This window comes from Electrona antarctica (assembly GCF_951216825.1).
Source record: "Electrona antarctica genome assembly, contig: scaffold_215, whole genome shotgun sequence".
NCBI lineage: Eukaryota > Metazoa > Chordata > Actinopteri > Myctophiformes > Myctophidae > Electrona > Electrona antarctica.
Window position 1 is genome coordinate 225,533 of NW_027638702.1, and position 11,565 is coordinate 237,097.

The 11,565-nt window shown below is 45.1% G+C and overlaps 1 protein-coding gene across 1 annotated transcript; it reads right to left on the reverse strand.

Moving 5' to 3' along the window:
* Nucleotides 1–983: 983 nt before the first annotated feature.
* Nucleotides 984–11,183, reverse strand: LOC306917819 (protein FAM13C-like; the record flags this gene model as incomplete). The annotated part of the gene is made up of 10 exons (XM_079530722.1): nucleotides 984–1,119; nucleotides 2,100–2,201; nucleotides 3,076–3,275; nucleotides 3,420–3,515; nucleotides 4,059–4,142; nucleotides 4,488–4,617; nucleotides 7,427–7,511; nucleotides 7,899–7,980; nucleotides 9,923–10,061; nucleotides 10,832–11,183. Coding segments are annotated over 10 exons (1,406 nt in total), but the record flags the coding sequence as incomplete, so codon positions are not given.
* Nucleotides 11,184–11,565: the final 382 nt, after the last annotated feature.

The following is an 11,565-nucleotide window of genomic DNA, read 5'->3' on the forward strand; positions in this document are numbered from 1 at the left end:
TCCTCATCCCGTGTGACCTCATGTCCTCATCCCGTGTGACCTCATGTCCTCATCCCGTACGTGTGACAGATTATTTTTCTGTTACAATATGAAAATGGAGCCGAAACAAAGGTGATTCGTGGATATTCAAACAACGCATAGGCTACTCACACACAGGTACTACGGTGACGAGTTGGACAACGTCTGACCAAGCATCAGACGTTCGTTCGACGCGACAGGCTCCTCTGACTCATGTCAGTCGACGTGAGTCAGAGTGCTCGGCACGGGCACTCCCTCGCTAGTGCCTCGTTTGGGTGTGCCTTTGTCCGTACGCGGACAAAATGTGTCCGTAGCAAAGACTTGGTTTTGTCTGTGGCAAATGTTTAGATTTTCTTTTTAACACACCATTATAATGTTTTTATCATAAGACCCAGTTACTGAATGTCGAGTCACCAGATTTAGGAGTCAAACTATAGTACTAGTGGTTCTCAAATGTTCTATTTGCAATGTACACTCTCAGAGTTACAGACCTGTTATGGCCATTCTAGGGCTATCTCTTCATGTGTATTATTGTTCGCTCATTTTGCAAAAATGGAATTTTGACAAGAAATGTCCACCACAACAGTGGGACAGTGGTGCCCATCACGTCAAAATGTGTGATGCGACTTTTAGATGTTGGCCAACCCGCCGAAATAATACAACCTGTGAGTGTGTAGATTCCAACTATCCACAACAATGTGACAGTGGAACTATACAAAAAAAGAAAAAACCCCAAACGCTATGCTCGGACCCAGCCAGCCAGCCAGCCAGCCAGGGACACACATAGCTCCACATAGGAGTGGTTGCACCACTCAAAAACATCACAGAAGTCTTTAAACGTTTTAAATTAGCCCTCGTCTGGTAGAGTGTACACTTTACACTTTAGGGCACAAGGTTTTATATACACTTTCTTTCTCCTCTCTGTAAAATATAAGCTTACGATTTATAGGAGCAAGAATGGGGGGTCACTTCCTGTTTGGCGAGGATTTTGTCACTTCCTGTTTGGTGAGGAGGACTTCCAGGAGGCGGAGCTTGGCCTTAAGATGCTTGTATTCCTGGTATTCTGCTGCCATGGGAGAACGGTCTTCTTTCTGACAGATCCTGTGGGACAAAATGAAGGACACATTTAACTTAATATTATTATACTGTACATTAACGTTGTGCAGTGTGGACTTTGTCATTTTAGAATGTAGATAAAAAGCATTATTTTATACCTAGCAGATATGCAAGAAGCTCGTAGCTTCTATGAGCTTGTAGTCTAGTAGCCAAAAAGTGAACCCGGACATGTTGAGTACACCAACGTTTTATGTTAGAAATGTTGAGTATGGGTCCCCAGCATGTAGAAACTGCCGGATGCTAACTTGCATATGTTGAGCAATTTTCATAATAATAATAACAACCTATAGAAGGCAAAATATTCAAATTTTCATCATGCTTTATCTAGCATGTGATGTGTCAAACTAGGGGGTTTTCATGATGCTGAATCTATTTCAAACATTAATTTTGTAAAAAAATACTCATTGGGCATTAAGCCCAATGAGTGTTTTTTTTGCTAAACTAATGCTAATGCCCCCTAGTTTGACACATCACATGCTACATAAAGCATATAGGTTGTTAATGGTATGGTCACATATTATGCCAATTATGAAAATTGCTCAACATATGCAAGTTAGCATCCGGCAGTTTCTACATGCTGGGGACCCATACTCAACATTTATAACATAAAACCTTGGTGTACTCAACATGTCCGGGTTCACAATGGGGCTCTATGGGCTGGCTACTAGACTATTGTAGAGATCTGCCATTTTTATTTCACTGTGTTTGTTTCACTATGAAGAATCAACTGACTGCGAGAAATGTACCCACATTTGATACAGTCTGACAAGATAAACGATACAGAGCCACCTCCCCGACAATATCACCGGGACAGTTTGTTTATTTTTGGACCACAACTCTTATGTGAGACGATTTTAAGATGACCCTGTGTAATTAGAATAGAATATAAATGTATAGAATTGGCCTCAGTTCTCAATGGGTATAAACTGCATGGCTCTGGGAAGCAGTGCATCTCTCCTCCTCACCTCCCAGTCTGACGCTGAAACTCCTCCTCAAACTCCCTCAGAACTTTGCGGCTTCTCTTCTTCTCCGAGCGCGTCTCCCTCAGACACTGCAGGAGTTCAGACCTGGGGGACACATATTGTACAACGGCTGTAATGCTTGTTTGAAGTATAGAAGAAGCGACCATTAGCGCCGGTCTCAGTCTTCTGCTGCCACAGGGGTTCCCAAGCTGTGGTGCGAGGACCCCTTGTGGTGCGTGCACCCCTTGTGGTGCGTGCACCCCTTGTGGTGCGTGCACCCCTTGTGGTGCGCGAACGCCTTCTAGGGGGTGCGTGACATGAAAAGGGTAATGGTGGTTTTATGGTGTTATTTAGCACAACCGGCAAAATCCAGTAAACCACTGTTGTAAGGAGATGTATAGAGCAGCTGTGGGAGTATACAGCAGGTGCATGTCTCTCAGTGCAGTGACATTCTGTGATTATTTGCCATAATCATATTTTAAAAATGTATAGTTTTCGGCCAAATACAACGAGACTTAGCGCTGGGGGGTGCGTCAGCTAGGTCAGGAGGTACAGGGGGTGCGTCAGCTAGGTCAGGAGGTACAGGGGGTGCGTCAGCTAGGTCAGGAGGTACAGGGGGTGCGTCAGCTAGGTCAGGAGGTACAGGGGGTGCGTCAGCTAGGTCAGGAGGTACAGGGGGTGCACGGCCAATAAAGTTTGGGGACCACTGGTTTAGAGCAAAGAGAGTACAGCCAAGTATATGGACTTTTAATGTTTGTTTAGGGCACTTTAAACAAACAATGTTTGTATAAACTAGGAGTGATGCGGCCCTTACTTCACACACCCATATTGATATTAAATACTGTTGTCATAGACTGGCCTCCAAGTATTAGGATTACTAGGATTACTAGGAGTACTAGGAGTACTAGGTAGTACTGAACTAGTACTCTGACAACGTGAAAGACTGACTGACTGACTGACTGACTGACAGACATCGTACCTTGATGCCTCGTGCAGATTGGCCATGTTGAACGCCTGCTGTTGACGGACAGCCTTCACTTCGTCTATCGGGGACACAAAGGCGGGATCACCGTCGTGGTCGCTGTCCTCCTCATTGGTCGCTGGCCGCGTCACTCTCTGAGGGGGCGGGACAGCTTCATAACTCACAGCGTAGTCGTCGTCAGACCCCTCCTCTTCCTCCTACCATGTTAGAACAAGAAAGTCATACTTCATATCAAGGAATATTGTCTGTGTGGCGTGCGTGCGTTCGTGCGTGCGTGCGTGCGTGCGTGCGTGCGTGCGTGCGTGCGTGCGTGCGTGCGTGCGTGTGTGCGTGTGCCTTACTATGATGGTAAAAGTAGGGCTGGCACACAGCAGGCGTTTGATCATCTGGTATCTGTCATACAGAGACTTGACCAGGCTGTCAGGCTGCTTAGAACCCTGAGAGAGGAGAGAGAGAGAGAGAGAGAGAGAGAGAGAGAGAGAGAGAGAGAGAAAGAGAGAGCTTGTCTATTAAAACAAACCACATCAGGGCAAAAATAAAAAAATAATCTAAACTAGCTATACATACAGTATAGCTAGTTTAGATTATTTTTTATTTTGATGATAAATGTAAAAGCTATCATGATGGTGGCTTTCTTGTAACATCTGCAAAGTGAATGTTTAGGCTGAAGCAATAACTATTACTTCAGATCTCAGTAGGACTTTTGGGTCTCTGCTATTGGCATAAGGCCTAGTGTATATTCATAGTCCAGTTTTCGGTGAAGAGGTGACCACCGAAAACGACAACATGACGTCACGGTGGTCACCGCTCTCTGATTTCCGGTGGTCACCTGTACACCAAAAACTGGACTATGAACAAGAAAGATGCTAAATAACAGATTACAAATTACAAAGGCTCTGGCTTGGGGCGGCCCCTGAGCTCAGCCCCTTAGGCTTGTGCAGAGAGAGAGAGAGAGAGAGAGAGAGAGAGAGAGTGCTTACTGCTCGGCCGTGCACGCTCTCAAAGTACAGCAGACACTTCTGAAGGATCATCTTTTCCACCACCATCTGAGCCTGGGTCATCTCCTACACGTACACACGTACGCACACACGCGCACACACACACACACACACACACACACACACACACACACACACACACACACACACACACACACACACACACACACACACACACACACACACACTGATTGATTTTCACAGTATGCAGAATGGGTACGTTTCAAACGAAAGCACAAGTCAATACAAAAACTGTTACTTTGTGGACGATACAACAGGGTCCACACAGACAGACAGACAGACAGACAGACAGACAGACAGACAGACAGACAGACAGACAGACAGACAGACAGACAGACAGACAGACAGACAGACAGACAGACAGACAGACAGACAGACAGACACGCCTACCTTGACGTTCTCAGGCATGGCCAGAGCCTGTCTCTTCTCTCTCAGTCTTTTGAACAGCGAGTCCACCGTTTCCTCCAGAGTGGGAGTATGTTGCTGTAGCTCAGGCGCCCCCTGCTGGCTAGCACCGTACCTGCAGGATGAGTTTCAGTGTGTAAGTAGTTTCAACATGACTCCAGTCATTCATGATTCATCATAAATATTAATCATTCATTCATTAATTCAATTTCTATATGACTAAAACGACAGCTGCCAACTCTCACGACGCTCTCAGATCAACATAGTTGTCATCGAGTCATATATACAATCATTGTATCATGATCTATGTTCTTCTACACTTAGGTTAGCTGTATGTGAATTCCCTCTGTGCTGTCAAGTTTATAACGTTTTTGCTGCTTTTGTCTGCTGAAATGTTAGCTCTCCAGTCCGTGACATGATTGTGTGGGCATGGTAGTGGACTAATAACACTCAGAGGTTCCATGTTCAAATCCCACCAGTCCTCACTTTCAGTCAGTGTATCATAAATAATCATTGATTTAACTTTTCAGGCCTAGGTTATGTCACCGGCTAGCTGTGTCTGATTTTTGGCATCACAAACTTTAATTTTCAATAAAAACAAAAATCTACAATTACTGACATGACATCTCTTCAACAGAGCTCTGCCTCAATGAGCACGTAACCAACAGGACGTCCATACAACGTCCATACGACGTCAAACAGACCTCTCTCCCCAAAACGTACATATACGACGACATGAGCGCATAACCAACGGGACGTCCATACAACGTCCATACGACGTCAAACAGACCTCTCTGTAAACACCGACCCCAAAACGTCCATATACGACGTCCTGAGCACATAACCAACGGGACGTCCATACAACGTCCATACGACGTCAAACAGACCTCTCTGTAAACGCTAACCCCAAAACGTACGTCCAGGTCGCCGTCCCAGCCAGACGTCCATACGACGTCCATACAACGTCGTCGAGACGACCTGACAGTCAAACTCAGATACGACCTGCAGACTCAGTCCATTGCAAGAAAGACGTCCATATGACGTCCATACGACGTTGACAGGACCTGCTGCATTGGGATAGCTAGACGGAAACATTTCTGGCCACAACGTGGGTGTCAATGCGCTGTGGCGCTGTTCCACATTTCACTGCCGATGTGCCACCCAGACAGAAGTAACATGGGGAGGGGGCTTCTCAACCATTTCTCAACTATCACCATCAGTATCGTACAGTAACAGATGACGAAATTATTCATGAACGCATGTGTATTGTTGTGTAGTTGTTCTTATCTTTTGTTGTGTTCTCCCCCCTGGGCCCTGGTTGATGTTGTTCGAATTGTCCTGTTTATTTGTGTTTGTTCTGTTCTTTTGTTCTAAATATATGTATCAGTTCATGTATTATTTACGGTCTTCACGGATCGCCTTGATCCCAATATAGAATTTCAAGACACACAGCTGTGTCTGCATGGTTTTCAGTAGTTATAAACCGATATAAATAATATCAATTGCTTTCTTTGCACAGATGAGGAAGCCCCGCCGTGAGGCAGGGCATCAAAAAATTTGTTGATACTCATAATGCTCCTCTCCACGGAAATCTTTAGTAAAAGGCGAAAGATTTATGCGATCTGAAGAGAAACAAGAGTGTACTAAAGAGAAGCGCAACTGGAACCCGACCAATGTAATGACACAACACCTTCGGTCACGTTCTACACAAAATTAAAAAATAATGATAATAATAACACGGACACTCTACTGAGAGTAAATAAAATAACACATCGAATTCTGTGTTTAAATACTACTACGAAGCGCTACAGATACAAAATAATACGTTCAAGTATGCAATTAGTTTCTTAGTCACTATCGCTTTGCATGATGGGGGAAAAGCAAGTAGTCGCCTGGGCTTCGTTTATTGGCTGAACAGGATCACGTGTCATTGGAGGGCGCCGCCCTTTGTCCGTGCATTTCGCACAGCAGTGTTCTCTCAAACAGTTAATATTATTATGAATATCACAAGAAGAACCGAAGGGAATAATAAATAAATGAAGATGAGATCAGATCAGATACCATACCGTATGGCCATTCTACACATCAAATACATGCTTCACAACCATTAAATTATATAATATTATGTGTGGAATTTTATGGATTTGTTCACCGAGAGTGGCAGATAGATATGGTGTGTGTCGCCCTCAAGTGGACAAAATGGCAGAAATTGATTACAGCTTCTAGTGGTGACAGATCTTTTGTCCTTTGGCTTTTAATTTCATTTCAAGATCTAACAATGTAAATACTACAGCCCACTTAATGACTGCACTCATTGAATTAACCTCAAAGGGTCAATATAATCCATTCATTATTTTTTTTATTTAATTCCTGAAATTGCACCCAGTGCAATTTAGCAGTTTAGCATCTGTAAAGGACCACTTCACCAATTTTCAACCTACCTTCATATAATTGGGTCCTCCCTCACTAATGTTCATGATAAAATGCCAAAATTATTTTCTACTCGGTCTGTGTCTCATAGCTGAGTCATAGGAGGGCTGTGGGCAGAAACCTGTCCACCAGTGACATCATCAATGGGGAATCCATGCTAATAGAAGCTGCAGGATTTCTATTCCTGAAAAGTTGCATTGCGATAATGGAAGCCATCGTGCTCACGATAATACAAATCTAAAAATATATATTTTTAAAGTCTTGTTTAAAAGTAAACCTGCCTTTCTGAACTGCCTCCCTCCTATGAGACAAAGACTGAGTAGGAAAAAATGTGGTATTTTATGATTGAGGACCAAATAAGAAGATTATGAAAGTGGTCCATTCATTCATACATGGTTTTCTTTTATATCAACAGATATCACAGCATACGCCACAAATAACATCACTCGAATGTTTTGTGAAAAGTTGTCAGCCCTGCTGTTGTTTGTTGTTACCTGCAGACGTCAGTGTGTTGCTGTCCTGTGGCATCACCTGCCTCCTGGTCCTTCAACTCAAATATGGACTGTCTCAGTTTCAGCTCTGGGAAAAGGGAGAGCACAGTAGGGCCATTCATGATTAGCTAGAAAGGAAAGGAGAATGTAGCATTCTCTTTAAGTCTCTATCGAGCTATCAATCTATCTTAGTTGCTCCCGACGAGCAGTTTGGCGCCTTGCATGTTTTTTTTCTTTCGCCATCGGTTTAGGAATGTGTGTGTGATTGTGAATTGTGAATGGGTGAATGTAATGTCAATGTCATTGTAAAACACATGGGTAAAGGCACTATATAAATGCACTCTCTATCTGTCTACCATCCATCCACCTATGACATAGGTCCTATGTGTTAATTCTTATTTCAGGCGTGTTTTAGGGTAAGGAACTGAACAAGTATATACTGTGATATTGAACATGTTTTCTGCTATGCTTTTACCTTTGAGCTGTTTGCGCGCCTTGGCCAGTTCAGTCATGGCTCTAATAATCTCTGGGTTGGCACTCTTGTCATTGTAGGACGGCTGAAAGAGAGAGAGAGAGAGAGAGAGAGAGAGAGAGAGAGAGAGAGTGGGGGTGAGGGTCATAGAATATACAGTACATATATGGTTTTTTTTATACAGGCCCTGGCTGTCACCTGCCTCTATTCATCCATTGTAACCCCCCCAGTGAGTGTGCCCATATAGGTCTGTTTTCTGACCACAAGGGGGAGACAGCAGCACATTCAATAATTCCTATGGAGGCTGAGCAAGATTCAAACTGACAGCATGTCTTTACATTACAGTAACTAAGTACATTTACTTGTAGGCTACTTAAGTACAATTTTGAGGTATTTGTACTTTACTTGGCAATTTCCAATACTTTTACTTCTACTCCACTGCATCTCAGAGGCAAATATTGTACTTTTACTCCACTACATTCATTTGAAAACTTGAGTTACTAGTTACTTTGATTATTATTACAAAACATACATTAACCCCTTCAGGTTAGATTCTATTACTATAGTACATTATAAAACAAATTGATAGTTGGCAGTGACAGTTCTGTCCTTAATCCCCTTTCGTTTGGAGACATAGGAAAGTAAGAAGTAGACATAGGGAAGACAGATAGAAACAGCGACAGAGACAGACAATAAGACATGCATGTGTAAGAGAGACAGACAGTAGGACAGCTGAGAGGGAGACAGTGTAGGAGAGACAGACAGTAGGACAGCTGAGAGGGAGACAGTGTAGGAGAGACAGACAGTAGGACAGCTGAGATGGAGACAGTGTAGGAGAGACAGACAGTAGGAAAGCTGAGAGGGAGACAGTGTATAGGAGAGACAGACAGTAGGACAGCTGAGAGGGAGACAGTGTAGGATACAAAGTAGGAGAGACAGACAGTAGGGAAGCTGAGAGGGAGACAGTGTAGGAGAGACAGACAGTAGGACAGTTGAGAGGGAGACAGTGTATAGGATAGAAAGACAGTAGAAAAGCTTAGAGGGAGACAGTGTAGGAGAGACAGACAGGAAAGCTGAGAGGGAGACAGTGTAGGAGAGACAGACAGTAGGAAAGCTGAGAGGGAGACAGTGTAGGAGAGACAGACAGTAGGAAAGCTGAGAGGGAGACAGTGTAGGAGAGACAGACAGGAAAGCTGAGAGGGAGACAGTGTAGGAGAGACAGACAGTAGGAAAGCTGAGAGGGAGACAGTGTAGGAGAGACAGACAGTAGGAAAGCTGAGAGGGAGACAGTGTAGGAGAGACAGACAGGTAAGCTGAGAGACAGACAGTGTAGGAGAGACAGACAGTAGGAAAGCTGAGAGGGAGACAGTGTAGGAGAGACAGACAGGAAAGCTGAGAGGGAGACAGTGTAGGAGAGACAGACAGGAAAGCTGAGAGGGAGACAGTGTAGGAGAGACAGACAGGAAAGCTGAGAGGGAGACAGTGTAGGAGAGACAGACAGGAAAGCTGAGAGGGAGACAGTGTAGGAGAGACAGACAGTAGAAAAGCTGAGAGGGAGACAGTGGTATTTCCAGACATGAATTGTTCCCCAGGGCTCCTTTTTTGCCCCTCTTCACTCAGTGTCATTGCTGAAAATAGCCTTATTAACAAGTTCTCTCAACGCACCACATTGTGTTGCGAGCTTGTAGAATGGCTATTTCCACCGAATCTAGGCCTCCATAGGTTTCAAGTGGCTCGCTTCTACAACATCAACATCTTATTCAATTTATATATAATATAATATAACATTACATTATGACATATTTTTGCATGTGATCTCTAGTTATTAATGTATTCAAATCACACTCGTGCAGTGAAGTGAGGGGCGCAGCAAGGACAGTATTTATATCAGCCAGATGACGTCTTACGTTTACTGCCCTAAACAGTTCATATGGCGGGCATGAATTACATCACAATTTACCCTAAACAAGTCCATAGTCCATAGTCCAAGTCCATAGACTTGGCTGGCCAATGACAGTCTTTCTTACCTTGTAGTTCATCTCCAGTTCAAAGTGCTCCTCAAACTTCCTGACCTTCCTCTTCAGGGCCTGGATGTGTCGGGTGAGGAGAGGGATGGAGGGAGGGGCTGTGACCTCTGACCCCTCTGCCCGGTCAAGACCCCTGGAGCTGCGCATGCATGCACGCACACACACACACACACACACACACAAGTGCGCACAGTCGCATACACACACACACACACACGCACACGCACACGCACACGCACACACACACGCACACACACACACACACACACACACACACACACACACACACACACACACACACACACACACACACACACACACATTAAATTGGCTTATGGGAGGGCCGGCTGGTGGACCACATCACTCACTCTGACTCAGACATAACCATAAACATATAGGCAGGGTCACGACACTATTACAGTGCGTTTTAACAGCGGGCGACAGCCAGACGAATCTGGCGATAGCAGGCGAACAGCCGATGGTCGAAAAGTGGGCGCCCAAAAACATCTTTTGGACGACATCGTCCAGCGACAGCGGACGATATACCGATGAAATGTCATGTGTTGCTTTGTTTACCCTCCATACCACCTATACGAGGACATATAGGTAATGACAGCAGGAACACCCACTAGGAGCTTTCTATCGCCCAGAGTCGCCGATGCTCGCCCGCTGTTAAAATGCACTTAGTTAGACATAGCCATGTCATTGCAGGCTGATAACAGTCATACAGGCAAATAGAGAAGATACAGGACAGGACAGGACAGGACAGGACAGGACAGGACAGGACAGGACAGGACAGGACAGGACAGGACAGGACAGGACAGGACAGGACAGGACAGGACAGGACAGGACAGGACAGGACAGGACAGGACAGGACAGGACAGGACAGGACAGGTATAGTAGACGTACAGCATGTAGGGCTGGTTGCAGGGCGGCGACGGCGCCACATCGGGGTCGGAGCTGAACCTCAGGCTGAGGGCAGAGCAGCGCGGCGAGGGCAGAGGGCTGTGGCCTCCCGCCAACAGATGGACCAGACCGCCGCCAACGCCTCCTCCTCCTTCTCCCCCGTCACTGGCTCCTCCTCCTCCGAGGCTCGCCCACAGAGTGGCGTAGGCGACGGGGCGCGGGCTCTGCGGGTGCTCTCCGTCGCCCGCCAGGGGCTGCAGGGGGTAACAGCTCTGGGTGGGCTGCAGCGGGGCCAGGGGCTGGTGGCTCTTGGGCGACAGGGTCTTGGGCGACTGCGGCGGTCTGTTAAAGAGCTCTGTGGAGAAACATGGAGAGAAACATACATTTTATACATCAAACTGTCTCAAACTGTCTGCTAAAACAGCTAACTCCACCACCTCTCTCCCTCTATTGCAAGTAATGTATTGACAATATATATGAAGTCACAGTCACAACAGAAACTTTGATGAGGCAGTATTGCTTTGTTTTCAAAATATAAGGTTTTCTTAATTCCCTAGATTTTTACATTTTCTGAAAACTCCAAAATATTGGAGTTACAGTAAGTGGTTTCTTCCCAACAGCAGAGATATATATACTGTATATATGGTCCTGAAAACATATAGCCTACTCTGGTCAAATCTGTCGGGAGACAAAAAGAGACAAAAATCAAAACAATATATACGGCATGTTAATTTATT